Genomic DNA, 22,475 nt, shown 5'->3' with positions numbered 1-22,475 from the left:
TGCCTCTAAAAAAGTTTTAATCATCCTTGTAAACCTTTTGTTTTCAGGGCTTGGTGATGGCAATGCTCTCCTCTGGTCCTGCAGCTGGAGGGCCACTTGCCCAGCACTGTGAGGGGGACACCATGCCCTGACAAGGTGGAGGCTTAGGCTGGGGCATGCGGCTGGCCTGGAGGTCTCGCACTTCAGCCTCATGGTTTCATCGGCTCACACAAGCTGGTTCTGTAGGCTTAGCAGTTCTGTGCTCACGTTTGTCTTCTGCCCAGGGGTGGAGAGCTTGGAAGTGGCAGCCTGTGTAGTTGGGGACACATGAGTGCCATGGGATTTGGAACAAACAGCTTCCCCGAGAGGCTGAGGTCCCCAGTGGGTAGAGCAGTGGGCAGTGTGGGCATCCTGGTGGTTCTGTAAGTCAGTCACAGACACGCAGGTCAAATGCACAGTCACCATGGACGTCTTAGCCTCTGCCACACCCACATGCCACCCGTGACGTTTCCACTCTGACCGCTTCAGTAGTCACCTCAGGTGTGACCTTGGGTCATTTCCTCTGAGGTTGGAGGACAAAAAAATGTGAGGGGAGAGGGCTTCACATTCAGGTCATTGATACTTAACTACAGCAGAAGCTATAAGACAGATGCTAGGAGAGAGATGGAGATGAAACTACTTTTTTAGGGATGCACCAAGAACGCAGCATAGTCTTCACCTTTTCTTTTTTAAAAAAATATTTATTTTATTGATTTTTTTTAGACATATTTTTATTGATTTTTTTACAGAGAGGAAGGGAGAGAGATAGAGAGTCAGAAACATCGATGAGAGAGAAACATCGATCAGCCGCCTCCTGCACATCCCCCACCGGGGATGTGCCCGCAACCCAGGTACATGCCCTTGACCGGAATCGAACCTGGGACCTTTCAGTCCGCAGGCCGACGCTCTATCCACTGAGCCAAACCAGTTTCGGCTTTATTGATTTTTTTTACAGAGAGGAAGGGATAGGGATAGAGAGAAACATCCATGAGAGAGAAACATTGATCAGCTGCCTCCTGCACACCCCCTACTGGGGATGTGCCAGCAACTACATGCCCTTGATTGGAATCGAACCTGGGATCCTTCAATCTGCAGGCTGATGCTCTGTCCACTGAGCCAAACCGGTTAGGGCTTCATCACCTTTTCTTATTAGTGTATGCTGTATAAGATCGCTCACGTGCACAGTTACTACATCGTTAAATCTGACGGTGTCTTTGTGTGTGAGGGCCAAGGTGTGGGGCAAGGAAGTCCTGACCGTAGTAATTACCCATAAACTCAGATTGTGCCGTCACATTGGTCATGAAAACTGGTTAGGCCGTCACCTTCCGTGGCACTCTACATGTGATTCTGAAGTTCCATTTTGTTTCTGCAGGCATGTCCACACCCAGTACCATTTTTAAAAATACTTTTTCAAAATATATATTTTTCTTGATTTCAGAAAGGAAGGGAGAAGGAGAGAGAGAGAAACATCAATGATGAGAATCATCAATCGACTGCCTCCTGCACACCTCCCACTGGGAGTCTGCAACCTGGGCATGTGCCCTGACCAGGAATCAAACCATGACTTCCTGGTTCATAGGTTGACACTTAACCACTGAGCCACACTGGCCGGGCAATGCCCAGCACCTTTTGAAAAATGCAGAATAGGTTGCTTTTACTGCCTCACCAATTTTGTAGTAAAATTTTTTTACGTTTTTCTCAGAGTGGTCATCTGAAAGCTTGCTTTCTTTCATAAAGTTATTCTACTAAGAATAAGAATTAAGTGCAGTCTGATCTAGTGAGACATGGTGGGAAGGCTGGGAGGAAAGTGGAGTTCCACAGCCTTTCTGTTTGGCTGCTGCTCTGTCCCCACTCGGAGCAGCCCTGTATCTTGTCTCATCTGTGTGTATCTGTGTGTGTGTTCGTGTGTGTCTTGTCTGTGGGTGTCTGCATGTGTCTCGTCTGTGCATGTCTGTGTGTCTTGTTTGGAACCTGTTCTCTGTTCTCTAGAGTTCTGGCACTTACCATAAGTTTCATTTTTGTGAAGGAAGAAGAACTGTTTGGCTAGCCCACTGCATAATTTTAAGCTGAATTGGAATATCCCAAGTAAGTTTTTTACTTATGAAATTTCCAAACATTTAAATACCAGGGTGGCTGCAGCCAGTCCCAGGACCTCCTCATTGTGGTGCTCATGCCCATGTCCCCTGGGGTCAACTGCACCTTCCCAGGTGAAGGCAGCTGTGGACGCCTGAAAAAACCTAGGGTGGCTCTGGCTGGTTTGGCTCAGTGGATAGAGCATCGGCCTGCGGACTGAAGGGTCCCAGGTTCAATTCCGGTCAAGGGCACATGCTCGGGTTATGGGCTTGATCCCCAGTGGAGGTCGTGCTGGAGACAGCTGATCCATGATTCTCTCTCATTGATGTTTCTCTCTTTCTCCCTCTCCTTCCTCTCTACAATCAATAAAAATGTATTTTAACAAACCCTAGGTTGACCACTTCCAGTGCCTTCCAGGGAAGTGCAGAAGTGAGGGCCCTGGCTGGAGCCAGCGCTGTGGAGGGAGGACGCCCAGACGCGCAGCTTGCGGGACTAGTGCAGAGCGCAGGAGAGCCTCCCCTCTGTGTCCCACAGGAACTAGTCACCAGGGGGAAGTGACAGCCTCTGCCGGTCGCCGTGTCACCGCCTGGCTGTGATGTCTCACTCTGCAGGCACGTCAGCAGGATTTGCTCACATAAGCAAGGTTTTCTGTCCACAGACCACAGTGTCTGATAGTCATTTTCCCAACTGGCTTTTTTTTTTTTTTATGGTAAAGTAGATGTTTTATTTATTTGTATGTAAACTTATAAACCAACCAGCCAAACTGGTACTATTGTCATGACAGCAAAATACAAAAAACATCTACAAATACTTGAGTAATAAACAAATTAAAGGTTGTAGTAAAACAGCAGAAGGGGCAGAGGAAATCAGTGAAGCATATTATAGCTTAACCATTCACCTGAATTGAGGATTTTAACAAGCCTCCCAATCCCAGAAAACATGAGTAATCCTTTATCACACACCTTTGTACTTTTACTTTCTATTTTTAAGGTTAAGATTCTAGATCAGGGGTGGGCAAACTTTTTGGCTCGAGGGCCACAATGGGTACTTAAACTGGACCGGAGGGCCGGAACAAAAGCATGGATGGAGTGTTTGTGTGAACTAATATAAATTCAAAGTAAACATCATTACATAAAAGGGTACGGTCTTTTTTTTTTTTTTTTTAGTTTTATTCATTTCAAACGGGCCGGATCCGGCCTGCGGGCCGTAGTTTGCCCACGGCTGTTCTAGATCTAGAGTTATCCAAATACTAGATCTAGGATTATATCTAATTATCTATAGCCAGAGGCATCTTTTATCATTTGTCTAACAGCAGCAAGACTACAAAGCCTCTTTACTTAGACTCTAATCATCCAATCATACCAGACCCCCACCCTCCAAATTGGCACAGAAGGCATAATGAGAAGCAGCACATCAAGGCAGAGATACGTAGAAAAATCCTAGGAGAGGTAATACAGCCACTGCCCAAACTGAGATTGAGTAATATACCCGTCATCACACTCTGTTCATGGCTATATGTTCATGGACTCAGGCGATATGCTCATGGAATAATCTGGGAATGAACCCGCGGATTGCTGGGCACCATAATATTTAGGGGTTGTAGTATTGCATCATAGGTTTCCTCAGCAATTTCCAAGGAGGCCTCCAAATCACGGACAGGATTTTGCCGGAACTGGATCTGGGGCTGCAGGGATTCCTCTCCATAACTAAGGAATTGGTTGTTCCAGGCCTGGGGACACCAGGTCTGACTACTCCAGGCAGGGTAGTTCCAAGATGGGCTGGCCCAGGAATGGTTGCTCCACACGGAAAGGTTTCCAGAAGCGTTCGCCAGGCATCCCCGCTGGCAGGAGGAGAGGCCCGGGTAGTCTGTAGTTGCTGAGCTCACGGGGTCACACGGTGGCTATTCTTTGGCCGGTTGTATTTCTGCCACCTCCTACATTTCGTTCTCCAGTTCTGGAACCAGGTCTTACTCTGTAGCTAAGGTCCGGGATGTTGGAAAGTTCTTGCCTCTGCTGGAGGCTAAGATGTTTCTGTCTGAAATCTCTCATTGAGTACACAGAGCTGGGTCTGTGAGCAGCGGTTCGGATCTTCTGTTTCTTGACCTGGGCTTTCTCCTCCTTCCCTGTCCTGTTCTGTACAGAGGTGGGTAGTGTTGCGCTGGGACTGCTGGGACTGGTGGGAGAAGCAGGGCTGGTCTGAATAAGCTGGTCCATGGAGGAAGGAAGAGAAGAGACTGCAGTCTGTGTGGAGCGTCTCAGCAGATGACATTTGCAAGGTGCAGAGTTTTCTTCAGGCTCAGAGGTCTCGGGCACTGCTGAAGGCTCCCTAGAATTGGATGATGCGGAGCAGGGCGAGCTTTGGGGATAAGCCAAATCCACACTCACGTTGCTGAGTTGAAGGAGAGAGAAAAAACACCAAAGAGGTAGATTGTAAGAAAGACCCAGCTTCAGTACTTAGCTAGAAGATCTTAGAGAAATATGAAAATCTCCAGATGTAAAAGTATCAAAAAGGTGGGAGGAAATGGGTCAGCTTTGCAGTGACAGGACCCAACCAGTCAATTTTGAAAAAAAAAAAAAATCCCTAACTGGCTTTTGAAAGTGAAGCAAGTCCCTTGGCTGGTTTGGCTCAGTGGATAGTCGGCCTGCAGGCTTAAGGGTCCGGGGTTCGATTCTGGTCAAGGGCACAGGCCCAGGTTTCGGGCTCGATCTCCAATAGGGGGCGTGCAGGAGGCAGCTGATCAATGATTCTCTCTCATCATTGATGTTTCTATCTCTCTCCCTTCTTCTCTGAAACCAATAAAAATATATTTTAAAGAAATTTAAAAAGAAAGTGAAACAAGCCACACAGCCAGTGAGGATTCCCAGATTCCCATGCCAGGGCAGGAGGACCTGGGAGGGAGTAGCGTGAGGGACGGTGCAGGACCCGCCTGGCCACACTCAGAAAGTGACGCGTCTTCAATCTCACATTGCGGTCATATCCTTGGGATGAAACAAGTGTCGAACAACAGTGCTAGGAACAATCAGGAAGCAATGCCTCGCCAGCTCTCAGAATGAGCTGCAGCAGGCCTCCACGACTCCCTCATGGAGGACCCGTATCACACTCACCATGTCTCACCATAAACTTTGTCTTTCTGGTTGCTGGTGAGATTGTACACAGTTCTGTTCTTGATCCTCTCAGCTCGAAAGCAGGGTGCCCCCTTGGTTCACTCAAATTGTGTCTGGGCCAATTCTTTACCGCTTCCTTTTACCTGTGCGCACAGTGTGGAGAAATGTCATCTGTTACCTTCAGGAGGTACTGTGCCCGTTGGGCTGCACAGGGGGCAGAGGTGACGTGGGGGGAAGGGCATGGGAGAGACACAGGCTCTGGTCTGCTGAGTCTGAATTTTACAGAAAGCTCCAGGTTGTGGCCCTGGAGCCTGGGAAGGCAGTTATAATAAGGCATGACTTAGCCATAAACCTTTATGGCTTGTCTCCAGGCAGCAGAAAGTAAAGGAAGGGCCCCAAAGAAGGAGGCGGAACCATCCCCCTGCTAGGACTGCTTGTCACCCCCCTCTGCCCTCCTGTGCACTCCAGGTGCTAAACCATCTCCTGGAATTCTCTCCATGCTTCCCCCTAGTCACTCCCCACCTCATCCTCAAGGGCAGTTTGGTATGGGGTACTCCTGGGGTCCGCTAGGAGCCTGGAGAGTGGGTGTCCACCCAGTCTGGCAGCGACAGTGTTTCTAGGCTCCCTTTGGACTGTGACACTTTGTCTAGCAGTGCTGGCTGCCAGCCAGACCTCCTGCCTTAGGACAGGAGGCCCTGACAAGCTCAGGGTGTTGAAAGTGTCAGATGCTCGCCGTGAGCCTTCTCTCCATCACCCCCCACCCACCCTTGCTTGCACCCAGCTCCTCTCAGCCCACTGTTCCACCCTGGCTGGAGCCCCCATCCTCAGCCCCGAGTAATGCAGTGGCCTTGGCCTCCCTGCCTCCACCCTGGCCTTCCCGAGCTGTCCACACTCTGAGCAGCCCACCAGGTGATCCATGCCACTCTGAGCAGCCCACCCGCAGAGCCCTGTGGCCCCTACCTGCATATTTCCTCCTTCATTTGAAGTTTTCAGGCATACTTTTCAGGAACTGCCCAGCCCAGACTACTTCCAGAAACAACCCTTCCCACCCCCGCCCCCTTATTCTTCCTGTGTTTTCTCTCCCCGCCCAGAACATCAGCTCCAGGAGGAAAGGAACTTTGAGTAGTCAAATAACCAACAGCCATGACAATGTGGTTCTAGGTCAAGGGTGGGCAAACTTTTTGACTCAAGGGCCACAATGGGTTCTTAAACTGGACCGGAGGGCCGGAACAAAAGCATGGATGGAGTGTTTGTGTGAACTAATATAAATTCAAAGTAAACATCATTACATAAAAGGGTACGGTCTTTTTTTTTTTTTTTTTTAGTTTTATTCATTTCAAAGGGGCCGGATCCGGCAGATGGGCCGTAGTTTGCCCACGGCTGCTCTAGGTCTTTACAGAAAACTAGAGGCCCAATGTACGAAATTCATGCAAGAGTAGGCCTTCCTTCCCCTGGCTGCCGGCACCAGCTTCCCTCTGGCAACTGGCACCCGGGCTTCCCTCGCAGCCCCGGCTTTGTCCAGAAGGATGTCTGGTCTAATTAGCATATTATACTTTTATTATTATAGATGATGATCAGGGAGTCTGGTGCAATGGACAAAGCTGAACTACCAGGCAGAGAACGGGAAACTGTTGGTACTGAATTTAGCAACAGATTTCTCAGCTGTGGGCTAGGCTCCTCGAGGGAATAAATCACACCACCTCTGTCCCGTGGATGGAAGAGTAGCCATTGGTCAGCAAGCATGAATGAAGCCAGGTGCGAAGCCCTAGGGCAGAGGTGCAAGGTCACCAGGGGCACACTGTTCAAGGCACAAAAGGGAGGGCATGAAAGGGAGGGCACGAAAGGGAGGGAGGGTTGGGAGGGCCGCTCAGTGGTGGAGGGACAGTTTAGGCTTCGTCCTAAATGCAGGAGGAGCTTCTGGGGGGCTCAGTGTGGTAGGACTTGGCCAGTCCCTAGGCTGCTGTGGAAACAGATCGAGGTGAGAGATGGAGTGTGAGCAGGTGGCAGCTCCTGAAAAAAGCAGGATGTGGCCAGAAACACAGTCACTGCCATTGCATCCCAGCGTTCAGGCCTCTCCTCTCTGTTCTCACTGTATCTCTCACGTGGGCGTGAGACCCCCTGCAGAGGTTTCTCTGGTGAGGGCCCTGGGTCTCAGCTCTGGCTCCAGCGCAGGCCTGGCATGTGGTCCAAGCCCAGAACAACTTCTTGCAGAACTCAGCCCCTTCAGTGAGACCTGCTCGGTGGGCACGTGGGCACTGACTACCCCAGCACTGCACCTAGTTCAAGGTCACAGGCTGGAGCCCACTCTCAAAGATTTATTTGAAAAGTTGGTTACACTTGACCTGGCCAGTTTGGCTCAGTGGATAGAGCATCAGCCTGAGGACTGAAGGGACCGGTTTGATTCCGGTCAAGGCACATGCCTGGTTGTGGGCTCAATCCCCAGTGGTGGGTATGCAGGAGGCAGCCAATCCATGATTCTCTCTCACCATTGATGTTTCTGTCTCTCTCTCCCTCTCCCTTCCTCTCTGAAATCAATAAAAATAACTTTAAAAAAAAAAGTTTGGTTACACTTGAGTCTTACTGTCCCTGCATCCAAGTAAGACTCCCCTGACTTTCATTTGTTGGCACAGAGCCCTGTGAGGTGCAGACCAGCCATCTCCACTTATAGATGGGGCAGCAGGCTCCTGGCTCAGCAATGGCCACCTGGCCCAGCCCCTACAAAGCTGCAGGGGAGCCCATGCCACCGCCAGGGGTGGGGGGCTGATGGCAGCCTGTGCTGGCGCTCCAGGAGCTCAGGGAGCAGGGCAGATGGCGCCAGCGCCTGAAACAGGGAGGCATGCTGAAAGCCTCGGGGACAGACACCAGCGGGGCGGGAGGAGGGGAGGCCCCGCCTGCTGCGGTTGCCCTCCCCCACCCTGCGGGGTGGCCGTCTGGGGCGACACGTCCTGGGAGCGCCGGACGGAAGCGCTGCTGGGACTGACACGTGGACTTGGGCGGTGCTGTGGGCCGCGGGAGCCGGTCTCGGGACTCAGTGTGCACCGTGGCTGTCCGCTCCTGATGCAGCCGCCCCCGGACAAGGCCCACCAGGACACAGCTGGGGACGCCCAGTGGTCCAGGTGAGGAGGAGGGGCGTGGGCGGGGATCAGGGGAGGGGGCGGCGCATCCTGTGGGGGGAGGATCCTGGGGGAGGTGTCCAGCCGCAGGGCCTCTTGCATCTCATGGGGGGCAGGCACCACCCTGGGGAGGAAGGAGTGGAGTGCACAAGTAACTCCAACCGCGGGACCCTCCTCCCTTCCACCCAGCGCCCGGCGGCAAGTGCCCCCTCGCCCACTCCAGGCTGCTGGGGCCCAGGAGGTGATGCAGGCGGGCGGGGGAGGGGGGTCTGTGAGGCCTGGCTGGGACAGGGGCATCTTCCTGGTTGGGGATGAGCCGGCGCTCACTGGCCTGGCCTCACATGCTGGAACTGACCCTGCCAGTAGGACCACACGGAGAGCATAGAGGAGCAGGTCAGTCACCCCATGGGGCAGTCGGGCTGGTCAGAGGGCCACAGGCGGGAGCCTTCGGCGTGACTGAGCCCTGCCACCACATGCAGGTGTGTGATGTGGGCCAGGTCTCCGAGGGGGTTGGAGGAGGGGAATTTGGCAGTGGGGGAGGAAGGGCCCAGGCAGGTTACCCACTCCTTTTCATATCTGTTTCCACTACTGTGTAGACAGGAAGGAGTCGGGAGCCCCCAGAAAAGCCCCCAGGCCACCGAGGCTCAGCGCTTGCTCTGGTTCTGTGGGCTGAGGACCAGCCAGCTGGACCCCGGGCCCAAAGTCAGGCCCTGAAATTCCAGAGCTTGCCTACCTCCAGGTTTGAGTCCCCAGTGAATCTGCTCTCGGGGCCTCCCTGTTGTGGGCAGAATAATGGCCCCCTCCTGCCTCTGCCCCAGCAGAGGGCTGCGGGAAGACCCGAAGGGACAGTCCCCAGTGTTGGGGTCAAGATGAAGGCAAAGCTGCTGGGGAAGAGGGAGAAGCTGGCGTTGGTAAGAAGCCACCCAAAGCCAGGAGGCTCCTGGGGATGGCCAGGGAGCAGGGAGTGCGACCCAAAGCCCAGGCACAGCTCTGGTGTCTCCCAGGTTGGACTGGGGACTGTTAGCGGTGTGCCTGGACCAGGGGTGCTTTTGGCCAGCCTCTCCCTCACTTCCTCCCTCCACAACCTGCTGGTTATGGAGGGAGCCAGGTGGCAGGCCCACTTGGCAGCCAGTTGGGCAGAAGGTTGTGCCCAGGGCTATGGAACAGTCTGCAAACTTCTCTCTTGCGACAGTTTAGTAGCCTGGGCTGGCTTTGCTGTAGCTGCTTTCCTCCACCCGGTGCAAAAGCAGCACTTGAGTCCCAGGGCAGACAGTCAGGACGGCGGTATCCCGGACGGCCTGTGGGTGCTGGATGGAGTCGTGCTCAGTGGGGAGCAGGTTGTTCACACCAATGACTGGATAATAATAATAATAATAATGAGTGCTACTGTTGATGCTGCTGGCTCTGTGTGCCCTCTGCTTGGACTGCCACGTCTTGTGCTCACAGCGACCCAGGAGGCAGGGCCGCTCTCCAGCCACATTCCAGGTGAGGGGGCGACCAGCTGCCGTGGACCCACGTGTGCTCTCCGGCTTGCTGCCCTCCTGGCCTGCGGCGCCTGCATAGTTCCCGTTTCTGAGTCAAGGGGCCACGTGGCCACGTGTTTGTGTGCGCAGATGCTGCTGGCACAGGGCCATTGCAGGAAGCGTTCCTAGTTGCTTCACAGGAGGCATCTGATGACTTGGACTCAAGCTTGAGGCTCAGGGCTGGTCAGAGTAGGCGGGGCTCAGTCTCAGCCTCTCCTGACCGGTCTTGCCACGCAGGACTGAGCATTCTGGGTCTGGGTCACCCCTTCCAGCCAGACATCCTTGTTCTGTGTCCCCGCCAGCTTAGGGACATCCCTTTGCCCACTTGGCCAACACTGCCCGCCAGCTTAGGGATGGGGCTGTGTAGGCCTCCAGGCCTAAGGCAGGGGTGGGCAACCTTTTTGTGAGTGCGTGCCAAAACCAGCAAAATCTCTGACTCAAAATTCTTCTGCGTGCCAACCCTAATTTTTTGAGAACATATTACGCCTACTTGGTATCTCTTAAGGTGTACATATGTGAAGAACCTTGAAGAAATAATAAAATTCATTCGAGTGACAAAAACACAGTATATGATGATGAAAAATACATTTTTTTTTTAGTGTATACATGTACACTGATAGTCCGACAGAAGACTTTATGACTCTGTTTGATATTATCAGTGGGACTTTTGCTGCTGCATCACTGATGACAGAGATTTTACATCAGGTTTATATTTCGTGACCTTCAGAGATATGCACGAACTACTACTTTCATCCATCAGGCTACTCCTATTACAAGACCTAACAAAATTCATCACTGAGAACAAAGATTCACAAGCATATGTGGATGAAACCAAAACACTGGTCGGATCTAGGAAGGCAGGGAGAGTTAAGGCAGAGGCGTAGAAATTGCTCTTCCCCTCTCTCGTCAATCCATGTCTATGGTTTTTAAGATAACTTGTTACGTAAAATTATTTATTTATCTAAGATGCACCTACACTGAATTTATCTGAAAAATAAAAAAGTCGATATTAAGAAAAAAATTGTAAATGGAAGGATTATAAGAGAAGGTTTCATGTGCCAGCAAAAGTTACTGGCGTGTCATGTTTGGCACGCGTGCCAGGGGTTGCCCACCCCTGGCCTAGGGGGAAAGCAGACAGCCCCTTACGCCTTGCGGAGGAGTGCGCATGCCAGCGCCTCAGGCTCAGAGCCCACGTGGCAGAACTCCACATGGAACCTGCAGCCCTGACCCTCCTGGGTCCCATGTCAGACATGGAGGCGGGCAGGGAGCAAGCACTGCTGGGAGCTCTGGGGCCTTGCAGGTGCCTGGCCTGACCCAACGCCTTCTTCGTTCTGTGAACACCAGAGGGAGAGTTGGTGGGAGTGCCCCCTCCACCTTGGTCTCTGAGGCAGGGCAGGCTCCACTGAGACCTGCCCCATCTGCCACCACGAGACTGTTTTTGTCTAGGCTTCTGAGTAGCATTTTAAGAACCAGGAAGTAGGGCCCGGGCATGGCGGCCAGGGTCCCTCCCCAGTAGACACTGAGGGGCCACTGGACCGTTTCCAAGTACAGCACCTGCCCTGGCCTCTGGGGAGGTGCGGCCAGGCGGGGCTTCACGTTCAGCACAGGACCTATTTCCCAGGGGCTCTGGGAGGAAGTTCCAATATGTGAAGCAGGTAGCGGCAGAGGGTGCCCTGGGGCCTCAGCCTGTGGCACCCCGCAGAGCACCCGCAGAACCAGCTTGAAATGCAACCTCTTCACTGCACACATGGGGAAACCGAGGCTCAGGGAAGAGACGGGGTTTCCAAGTCATGTCGGGCGTGCACCAGACCACAGAAGCCAGCAGGAGCTTCCCAGCTCCAGACGGGACCTGGTCTGCAAACATGGACATGCTGGGGGCAGTAGGCTGGCGGTTTGGAACGTAGATTCATTCATCCCAAAACCCTTGCACGGTGGTCTCGAGCCTGGAATCAGCTGTCTCTGCTTGTGGGGCACAGCAGCCTCTGTGGGCAGCAGGGAGGGTGCTGTACCCTCCTGTCTCCCTCCCCTCTGTGGAGAAGCACAGCGGCCCGGGGGCCAGGCGGCAGAGGAGAGGGACATGGCTGCCATGCCTCCCTCTGGGCCAGTCACAGTGGCTCCTTGTGGGAGCACCTGGAACTTGTGGGGCACCTTGCTGTGTACTGGCTCGTGAAGGAGGCAGACATCCTGGGCTCTTCTTCATTGGGGAAACTGAGGCTTGAGGAGGCCAGGCAACTTGTCCCAGGTCCTCATCCCCCCAGCCTTGTCCGCAGCCAGGCGTGGGCTCCAGCCATCCTGGGGTGATCTTGGCCTCACCCTGGGCCGTCCTCCCCAGTGGTCTGTGCAGCTCGAGCCTGGGGGGGAGCTGGCAGGTGGGAAACCGGCTCTGGGTCCCTGCAGATCAAGCCCCATGTCTGCCGCCCGGACCCCACTTGGTTTCTGGCAGACGCGGCCCCCCACCCCCAGCCCCTGCCCCCTGCCAGGTCCCGACAGAGGTCCGAATCCGGGGGGTTGGGAGGGAGGGGACAGTCCACTGTCCTTCCTCATAGGCATCCTTCCCTATTCTGTTCTGACAACTGCCCCTGAAGCCCCTGCTGCCCCCTCCTGGCCTCCAGGAACCCTTTTTGGTTCCTGGCTCCTGGCCCCTGCCTTCCTTTCCCTGAGACCTTCCATTTTCCTGGATGACTTTGATGTCCACAGGGCCCATCGATCCAGCAGCCAGGCCTCTCACCTGTGACCCTCTCCTCCCCTGCAACCTCCTCGAAGCTTCATAGCACTAACACCTCTGCCCCCTTCATCTGCCTGGCCTTTCCCACAGCCTGAGCTTCCCCCTCTGCCGTTCCCACCCAGGGAGGACCCAAGCTCCAGGCAGGCGGGCGAGTCCAGGTGCAGACAGGACCCTGAACCCCCAGCTTTAGGGCATTGCCACTGTCCAGACCAGCTACCTCCAACCGCCACCACACTCTCAGGGCTGTCCCCCACAGCACAGGACATTCAAGTCAGCAGGGTGCCTCCTGCCCGCCCCCGTCTCCCACCCACACAAAGTGCACTTCGTCTTTAGAAAAGCTGTAGGTGTGCAGGATTGCTGGCAAGGCAGAACAGCACGCCCTGAGCTCCGCACTGGTGCCCTTGGTCACACTGAGGTCAGTGTCCCGTGTTTGTCATGGGCAGTGAGCTGGTGTTGACACAGTTACAAACCAAAGTCCATAGTGCATTCAGGCCTCTGGAACTCTCTGTTGTCCCAGGATCCATGGGGCTTCCACAGGCACTGGGTCCTCGGGGCGGGTCTCCTGGGTGCCTCCACCTGCGGCCCTTGGTTTTGGTGACAGACAGCTGAAAGCACCGGCCAGGAGCTTTGTGGATACTCCCTCTGTGGACATTGTCTGACAGCCTTCCCAACAGCCGGGCAGCCTCACCCCTACCCAGGTTCTTCCAAGGGGCCGCCCAGCACCGCCTGCCCAAGGTCCTCTGCTGGGTGGACCCAGCTTTTCTGGGGACCCTGCAGGACCCACTGTCCTGCCCCGAACCTGTGGTTGGTCCCATCCCAGCCACGGGACCCTCCCTCTCTGCCTCCCAGGGGTCCTCTTGCCAGCTCACCGCCCCCTTGGCGGGTACTAGCTGTCAGCTCCGCCTGGCTGCCTTCTTGGGCCCTTGGTCTGGGACTGCAGCCCCGACCACGGTGCGCTTAAGCCGCCACAGCCGCATGCGGTGCTGTGAGCCTCTGTGTTCGCGACGTTCCTGGAGGCCGTCTCCTCCTGGGAGTCAGCAGGCGGCATTCAGACGTTCGGGAGGCGGTGTGTCTTTGTCAGACTCTGCCCCTCGGGGCCTGACCCTTCCTCTCTCGCAGGCCTGAGTGCCAGGCATGGACGGGGACGCTGCTGCTGGGCACATGCCTGCTATACTGCGCCCGCGTCAGCATGCCCATCTGCACCGTCTCCATGAGCCAGGACTTCGGCTGGAACAAGAAAGAAGCCGGCATTGTGCTCAGCAGCTTCTTCTGGGGTTACTGCCTGACTCAGATCCTGGGTGGCCACCTGGGGGACCGGTAACTGCCCGCTCCCCGCTCCCGTGCTAGGCTGGAGGGCTCTTGGGGGAAGGCTGACTGGGAGCTGGGAGACCTGAGCCCAGGGGTTTGGGGGGCACAGCTACCCTTTGGGTGCTCAGCATCCTAGTGAGAGCTCTTGGGGCAGGCGGGATGGATGGACGGACTGGACCCTGTGCTCTCACCCGTGGCCTCCTCCGCGGAGGGGTGTGGCTCAGCACGACCCTGGAGAAGGGCTCCGCGGAGGGGTGGCCTGAGCCCCTCCTGGCTGTCTCCATGGCAGGATGTCTGGCCCCGCAGCTTCCCCATCACTGCCCTCTTGGCCCCTCCAGGATCGGGGGTGAGAAGGTCATCCTGCTGTCAGCCTCCGCCTGGGGCTTCCTCACCGCCGCCACGCCCCTGCTCGCGCGCCTGGGCAGCGCCCACCTGGCCTTCATGACCTTCTCGCGCGTCCTCACGGGCTTGCTCCAAGGTAGGCACACTTCAGGGGCTTCCCTCACTGGTCTTAGACTCTCACAGAGCATGTGTGTGCACGTGTGTGTGTTCATGCAGGCGGTGCACTGTGTATGCACGTGTGTATGTTCATGCAGGCGGTGCACTGTGTATGCATGTGTGTGCACATGTGTGTGTTCATGCAGGCGGTGCACTGTGTATGCATGTGTGTGCTCCTGTGTGTGATGGGTGGGCTGCTTGGCCCGACGATGCCTTGGCCCCTAAGCAATTTCCGTTTCTAGAAGCATTTCTGTCCTGGCTGGTCTGTTCAGTGGTTAGAGCATTGGGCCTCGGACTGAAGGGTCTTGGGTTCGATTTCCTGTCAAGGGCACGTACCTGGGTTGCAGGCTTGATCCCCGGTCCCCAGGTCAGGACACATGTGGGAGGCAACCAATCAATGTTTCTCTTCCCCCCTCCAACTTTCCTCCACTCTCTAAAAATCAATGGAAAAAATATCCTCGAGTGAGAATTAACAACAACAACGAAATAAATAGAAGCATTTCAGAGTCTGGCACATTCTAATGTCAGACGTTCTCCTGCCAAAACGGCTACTCCTGGGTGGCAGCCAAGTTGCTGTCTAACAGCCATCAACACCATGAGGCTGACAGGCATGGTGGGGACATGGGCTCCCATGCCCTGGTCACACTGGACTTCTGGGGAGAGTCCCCAAAGACCCCCGTGGCCCAGGTGAGCAGGTGGCACCCAGCCCCCGCTCTGGGGAAGGGACGGCCTCTGAGCACCAGCCCTGTAGCGTCCATCTCCTGGGTTCCCCCGAGTGCGTGGGTTCTGGGCCCTTCCTCACCACATCACCCCACCTGCTCCAGAAGGGACCCCTGGCACCCCCTCAGATCCTGGCAGGGCATGGGCATGGGCCCTAGGACCCCTGTTCTCCTGGAGTTGGCCTGTGCCTATTTTCTGACCAGCCCCACCAGTCTGGCCTCTGTGCTCCCGTGAACCCACCCCAGATGGTCCCCCTGTGGCTCAGGGTTGGTGCTCAGGGTCCTGCCGACCAAGGTCCCAGAGCTGGGCTGTCGGGTGGCCCACAGCTCAGGTTGTTTCTCCCCATCCTGGGAGGCCAAAGGACTTTTCTTATGTGCTGGTCTATGGCCCATTATGGGGGACAGACCAGGCTCCAGGGCAGCTGTCATCCTGGGTGGCTGGCACTCTGGTGGGCAGGGCCAGTGCTCTGAGGGGAACCAAGTCCTACTCTGGTCCCCAGCCTCTTACAGCATGACAGGCAAGAGCTGAAGTTTCCAATGCAGTTTTTTAAACACGAGATTTTTAAATAATTATAGATTCACAGGAAGTTGCAGAGAAACATATGGGAAGTTCTGTGCTCTCTCCCGCCTCCTGTGGTGACATCTCAAGTAGCTACAGGGAAGCATCACACCCGGACCCAGCACTGTGGTTCCACAGGCCATCAGGTCTCACCTGTTGTATGTGCAGTGTGCGTGTGTGTGTGTGAGATAGCATGTGCTAGTGTGAACCAGTGGGTGTCTGTGCAGGTGGACACGCCACATGCATGTGCCAGGACTGTAGAGCTGGTGTGGAAGCCAGGGTGAAGGTGGCAGAAGTCTTTCCCGCCAGCGCCTCTCATCCAAGCTGAGCATCTCCTTAGCCAAGTGTTGCTGCTGGTTCCTTGGGGCGGTGCGAGCTTGAAGGACACCCCAAGCTCGAATAATCCCCGACGGGGAACTTCCCAGCCGGCCTCACCCTCGGCGGCTGCACTCTCTGCTTCTCCAGGGGTTTACTTCCCTGCGCTGACCAGCCTGCTGTCGCAGAAGGTCCGGGAGAGTGAGCGTGCCTTCACCTACAGCACCGTGGGGGCCGGCTCCCAGTTCGGGTAAGTCCGAGCCTCGGGGGGTGGGGGGAGACAAAGTGCGTGGCTCCGAGTGACTGGGTCCGGCTGGTTCTGTGCTCCAGGCAGCGCTGTGCACAGGTGCTGGCGGCAGGCGAGTGGCTGGGCTGTGCTCGTGGGCCAGGGCAGCAGCACTTTGTCAAGCTCCCTTTCACATGTGCTGGTGGAGCCAGATGTGGGGAGTGGCCTCCGATGGGAGGTGGCCTGCACGCGTCCTGGCGGGCACACGTCACATCTGGAAGTGAGAACCTGTGCCCTGCCCCCCCGGCTCTGTGTGGAAGGACAGCTCCCTGTCCTGATGGGCTTCCTGACCCCAAGGTCCACGCAGAATTTAGAGGGGCAAGGCGTGCCCCTGGGTGGGCTGGGGCAGCCCAAATAAGAACCCAGGGTGCCCAGTGCCGTGTGATGTTCAGAGAAGCAATACAGGACAACACTCCGCATTTATCTGGAATCCCGCTTCACCTGGGTGTCCCCGGCCCATGGCGGGGGGCAGGGAAATGGAGGCTTAGAGAGGAAGCGACCACCGCAGGCCCAGTGGCCTCGGTCTGAGCCCAGCTTTTTTTCTCCTTTCCTATCTCCTGGCCAAGCCTTGGCAGACGGGGTGGTGGAGAAGCAGCCCCTGAACAGTGATGTTTGGGGGTTGAGGCCCCAGGGGTTGGGGGTTTTGGTTTAGAGAGACCCACACCGCAGTTTCAGAATTCCTTCTTTTTATTTATTTAAAAAATATATTGGTATTAATTTCAGAGAGGAAGGGAGAGGGAGAGAGAGAGAGAGAAACATCAATGATGAGAGAGAATCATGGATTGGCTGCCTCCTGCAGGCCCCACCCTGGGGATGGAGCCTGCAACCTAGACATGTGCCCTGACTAGGAATCGAACCACGACCTCCTGGTTCATAGGTTGATTCTCAACCACTGAGCCAGGCCGGCCGGGCTCAGGCCCCCTTACGGGCCACGGAACAAGACATTCAAGTACCACAGCGCCCCTGTGCCCTGCCTCAGCCACAGGGCTGGGAGGGTCCAGGCGCCTCCTTGCCTGGTGAAGCCGAGTCATGGCCACTGTCCTCCTGTTCCAGGACGCTGGTGACGGGGGCAGTGGGCTCCCTGCTCCTGGACTGGTGCGGCTGGCAGAGCGTCTTCTACCTCTCCGGCGGCCTCACCCTGCTGTGGGTGTGTTACGTGTACAGGTACCTGCTGAGCAAACAAGGTAACTGCGGCCGCGTAGGCACAGCCTGCAAATTCGGCCGCCCAGGAAGGATGAGGGCCTGGAGCCAGGGCCCCTCTGGCCTGGAGCCCGGACCCCTCTGGCCGCCACCAAATGTGAAAATCACAGAGCAGCCCCAGCTCAGGGGACCAGGGGCTGCAGCTCAGCCCCAGACGAGGACCTCAGAAAACATGCCTGCACTACCTGCCCACCCCCCCCTCCCGGTTAACACCAAGTTCAAGCTGAGAGGTCTGCAGGGGTCAAGGCAGAGGCCGGGAGCTGCGTGTCAGATGGCAGAAGAGGGGATGGGGGCTCAGGGCTGGGGGAGGGAGGAGGATCAGAAAAGTGGACCCTCGAAGGCACTGGACACAGTGGGAGGGGCCCCCACCCCCGCCCCATCAATGGGTCTGAAGAGCCGAGCAGCCGCCGTCCCCCTGATTCCAAGCAGCTTTCACACCAGCACCGCTTGCTCCCTCCAGATCGAATTCTGGCCTTGGGCGTTTTGGCGCAAGGACTGCCGATGGCGGTGGGGCACACCAGGGTTCCCTGGGGACAGCTCTTCCGGAAGCCTTCTGTTTGGTGAGCTGCCTGGGCGGGGTCACCTGGTGGGGCAGGGGCAGAGGGTGGGGACACTGTGTGTCCTTAGCACTGACTGGTCACAGAGCCAGGGTCTCCCACGGTCTCTGGCCGCCCTGGGGGCTGGGGACCATGGACCTGAGAGGCACCCCCCCTGCAGGGCGGCCGTCTTCTCCCAGCTCTCAGCTGCCTGCTCCTTCTTCATCCTGCTGTCCTGGCTGCCGACCTTCTTTAAGGAGACCTTTCCCAGCTCCAAGGTGGGTGGGCCGCCGGGGCTCCGCAGGGTGAAGCCGCACCACATGGCCAGCACCACGCCCGTGTGCAGAGGGCCCTGCGGTCCCGCACACGCGGTCCTGACCCCTGACCCCGCAATGCCACACTCAGCCCAGGCCTGTGACTGGGCCCGCCATCTGTGACGGTCATTTCTGAGGCGGGCCCGGCAGGGGCCTGATGCGAACGGGGATGTCACCTCCCGGTCCTGGTGGCTAGGACCCCCTGAGCGGTACCCTCCTCCCCCAACTCCCCCCACCCCCTGGTCTGCCCTGGGAGATTCGGCAGCAGGGGAGACTGTGCTGGGGTCTAGCCCCGTGGGGATGGGTTAGGGAGGCCCAACCCCAGGGTGAGGATGAGGGTGGGGGCTGGTGCCAGCCTGGCTGCCTCTGAGACCCTCCTCCCTCTCCACAGGGCTGGGTCTTCAACGTGGTGCCCTGGCTGGTGGCGATTCCCGCCAGTCTGTTCAGCGGGTTTCTCTCTGACCATCTCATCAGTCAGGGTGAGCCCTGGGAATGGGAATTGGGGGAGCCATGCCTGGACTCACCCCGCTGTGGGAGGGGGAGGCGCCCCTCCTGGGAGGGCAGCCACAGCGATGGGAAGAGGCCATGGCCCCTGAGGACCAAGCTGGGAGAGTGAGACCTCAGCCCTTCAGAGGCAGCGGGTGACCCCCACCTCAGTTAAGAGTGGACTTGGGGTGCAGTGAGAGGATCCGAGTCCCCCTGTGACTGGAGTTCCCTCCCAAGGGCTGGATGCAGCCCCCACCCTCTTCAGAGGTGGAAAGGGCACCTGGTGGGGTCAGAGTCGAAATCAGGTGTGAGCGGGACCCGAGGGCACATTTTAACCGTCAGAATAGCCTTCCTTCCACGCACCTGCCCGGCCTCAGCCTCGGGTCCTGGGAGCGCAGACGAACCTCAGAGTAGATGCACCACAGCACACACACGAGTGTGCACACGCCTCTCCCACGACAGAATATCGCGGCTTGAGCCTGGGGCCTCTCCCTGCTCCCTCCGGCAGCTCTGCCGGGGGCTGGGGGGGGAGGGGTTCCACTGTGGGTGCTGTCGGAGGGAGGGGTCAATGCAAACGGTGCCGTGGGAACGTGTCCTGGTCTCCCCTCTGTCCAGGTTATAGAACCATCACCGTGCGGAAGTTCATGCAGGTATGGAGGCCGTGGGATGGCTGTCTTTGGACATCCTGTTTATTCCTGGGACACGAGGGTTGTGTCCCCAAATCCCCTGACCCAGAAGGTGGCTGGTGTAGCAGGGCCGTTGGAGGGTGCCCTGGTCGTGCTGGGGCCGGCATGGCCACCCCTTCTTGGAACCGTGTGTGCGGCTCTCTGTGCCCTTTTGAGCCCCAGCACCCATTCGGGACCTGCATTTGCTCACATCTAATGGCGTCTGTCCACTTGAGGTTCAACCAGCAGGGATAGCTCACCCCACACACCTGCCCCCCCCACCCTGGGGCGGCCCGTGCCTGGGAGGGGTACCCCTGGCCCTTTGCTGGCACAGCCCCGCCTGACCCTAGTGTCTGTCCGCAGGTGATGGGCCTAGGCCTGTCCAGCGTGTTTGCCCTGTGTTTGGGTCACACCTCCAGCTTTTGTAAGTCTGTGTTCTTTGCATCAGCCTCCATCGGCCTGCAGACCTTCAACCACAGGTAAGGGCCCACGCCCTGCCCACCAGAGACGCCCATCTGCCCTCGGCCTCTAGCACTGCAGCCTGGTGCGCAGGGGCAGCCGCCTGGCTCAGGCCGTGTGGAGGGCGGGCCATGGCAGGTCCACGCTCGAGCCACAGAGGCAAACGGTTGTCTGGTGTCAGTGGGCGTGGACCTGGGCCATTTGAAGAAACAAACACTGTGCTGGGGGCAGGGCTGAGGGAGGGTTTGGGGGAGGCGGCATCTCCGGGCAGCGTCTTGTCCACCGGGAGGAGCAGCTCATCCAGTCCGTTCCCGTCCGTGGGCGGTGCCAGTCCTTCCAGTGCCCAGCCTCAGCCCCGTTCAATCAGAGGGGCTTCACGGGGAGTCGTTTCGGGAATTGTCATTTTTCAGATTTATGGACCGCGGAGGAGTGTACATTTGGCCAGCTGGCCTTCTTGTTTGTTTCATCCTGGGAGTGGGGCCCTCCCTGTGCCACTACCCAGACGGGGAGCTGGGAGCTCAGATGGCCCACGTGTGGCCGAGCGTCTGGGCAGGCCCGGAAGCACCCGCTGGGCTGCCCTGAGGCCCCAATGGCCTCCAGGTGCTCAGAGGCCTGCCGTTAGTTCCGTGGATGGTGGCTGCCCGTGGTCACCTGCCACGTGCTCTCCTCCCCACAGCGGCATTTCTGTTAACATTCAGGAACTGGCCCCGTCCTGCGCTGGTGTGCTCTTTGGTGAGGACCCTGGCCCCTGCCCGGAGCCTTGGCGGCTGCTCCCAGGTGGGCTGCCTGGGAGGGTCACAGTGGGACCCCTCTGATGGTCTTCCTCTCTGCCCTGTCCGCAGGTGTGGCCAACACAGCTGGGGCCTTGGCAGGTGAGAGGCGGGCGGGGGTCCCCTGCCGGCGGTGCCCGGGATACCCCCTGGCTCCCCATCCCGTGTCCTCCCACCACCCTCTGGTTATGCAGGGTGGGGTGTGGCACCCTTCAGGGGGGTCCAACAGTGTCAGATCAGTGTGGTGGGGCACACCTCCACGCTGCCCAGAGAGAGAACAGAGCTGCGTTCTGTAGGGTTCACCTCCCCCGCACTGTAGGGTTCACCTGCCCTTCAAATGTGAGTCAAATCCCCAAGTTCCCGGGTCCCCATGGGTCAAGTGCCTGGATGACAGAACACGGCCCTCCCACTGCCCCAGCCCCGCTGGAGGCACGGAGGTGGCCTGTCTCCTGCAGGGCCTGGGAGGCCTCTGCCCCCTGAGACTGGCCGGCCTTCAGACACCGAATTTGGCTCTCTCTTCAGGCCCCTTTCCTCCAGGCCCCCCCCCCCCCCACAGCTCCTCTCACCCAAACTGCCTGAGACTGCCTGTCACTCACCCTGCTGTCCCCTCTCTTGGGTGCAGGTGTTGTGGGTGTGGGCCTGGGTGGTTACCTGATCGAGACCACGGGCTCCTGGACGTCCGTGTTCAACCTGGTGGCCGCGGTCAGCAGCCTGGGGCTGTGCACCTTCCTGATGTTCGGAAAGGCCCAGAGGGTGGACCTGAGCCCCAGGCAGGAGGACCTCTAGCTGCCCGCCCCCCGCCCCAAGGCCCGTCCATCAGCCTTGGGCGAGTGGCTTCATTTAAGAGCCTCTCCCCTTGACTGCAAACATGGGACCTCGGAGAGTGAGCCTCGGTGGAGCAGGAGTGGGGCCTCAGTGTCCCCTCTGCCACGGGGTGCGTGCCCTACTCAGCATTGGTGGGCCTGTCACCGGTGACTGGAGTCCGTGTAGAGCCAGGTGTGCCCCTGCCCTCAGCCGCCTGGGAGCAGTGGCTGGCACAGGGCCTGGACTGCACTCCGTCCCCAACACTGCTTTGCTTTGTTTCTTGGCACTCGGGGCCGGATCATTCTCTGGGGGGCATCCTGTGTACTATGGGGGATTGAGCAGCATCCTTGGCCCCCAACACTGTCTCCTGATGTCACCAAGTGTCCCCCGGGTTGGGTGGGGGGCAGTGAGCTCCAGCCCTTTGGCTGTCTTTGGACCCCACCCCAAGGTCTCCCTCCCGTGGATCCCCAGACACTAGCAATGCGCTCTGCTTCCCTGGCACCCGGTGCCACTGTGTGGGAACCTGGCACCCTCTCCTGCCCAAGCCGTTCCCCAGAACCAGGCGACGCTGCCTTCCGGTTTACGACAGAGGAGCCGTCGCTCATGAATAATAGGTGTCGCCAGATGTATATGGAGAGAAAAGAAATATAAAGTGTGGGGAATGTGCCAAAGCCTTATTTAAATGATGACTATTCATTTATTTAAAAGAAGACTGTTATTTTAAAGCACACTGTTAAAAGAATAAATACTTGTAAAATATTTTTTGAACTCATTCATGAGGAAACCAGTAAAGTGTTACAAACAGGTCAAAGGAGAACCCCAGAAACAGACCCACGGGTAGCCAGGGCACTGCATGGGGCGAGGTGCTGCGTGACCCCACGGCTGGTGTCAGGGACAGGGGCACTGCTATCAGCTCCCCACAGAGCCCAGCCGCCCCGCCCACAGTCACACAGCCCAGGCCAGCTGTGCAGGGACATCTGTTGGCTCCTATTTCAGCACA

General features: G+C 57.2%; 1 protein-coding gene and 1 pseudogene across 5 annotated transcripts; one reads left to right on the top strand and one right to left on the bottom strand.

The window, feature by feature from the left end:
- Nucleotides 1-3,631: 3,631 nt before the first annotated feature.
- LOC132240127 (homeobox protein NANOG-like) lies at nt 3,632-5,066 on the bottom strand (annotated as a pseudogene).
- A 3,045-nt stretch (nt 5,067-8,111) lies between these two features.
- Nucleotides 8,112-22,234, top strand: SLC17A9 (solute carrier family 17 member 9). Of its 5 annotated transcripts, none has more exons than XM_059705073.1 (13): nt 8,115-8,311; nt 13,676-13,873; nt 14,203-14,342; nt 16,106-16,205; nt 17,295-17,425; nt 17,902-18,001; nt 18,159-18,255; nt 18,683-18,770; nt 19,393-19,427; nt 19,806-19,921; nt 20,578-20,633; nt 20,744-20,773; nt 21,294-22,234. In XM_059705073.1, exons 1-13 carry the CDS (start codon nt 8,253-8,255, stop codon nt 21,455-21,457), a joined length of 1,314 nt encoding a protein of 437 aa, XP_059561056.1. In that variant the 5' UTR covers nt 8,115-8,252; the 3' UTR covers nt 21,458-22,234. The 5 variants fall into 5 exon arrangements, 4 of the variants coding, with proteins under 4 accessions (XP_059561053.1, XP_059561056.1, XP_059561054.1 ...); XR_009453984.1 differs by having other exon boundaries at nt 8,117-8,311; nt 20,312-20,633; nt 21,294-21,356; XM_059705071.1 differs by having other exon boundaries at nt 8,119-8,311; nt 20,600-20,633; nt 21,294-21,469.
- The last annotated feature ends 241 nt before the right edge of the window (nt 22,235-22,475 follow it).

Source organism: Myotis daubentonii, chromosome 8 (genome assembly GCF_963259705.1).
Source record: "Myotis daubentonii chromosome 8, mMyoDau2.1, whole genome shotgun sequence".
Lineage (NCBI taxonomy): Eukaryota > Metazoa > Chordata > Mammalia > Chiroptera > Vespertilionidae > Myotis > Myotis daubentonii.
This window is presented reverse-complemented; position numbering and strand designations above follow the sequence as displayed.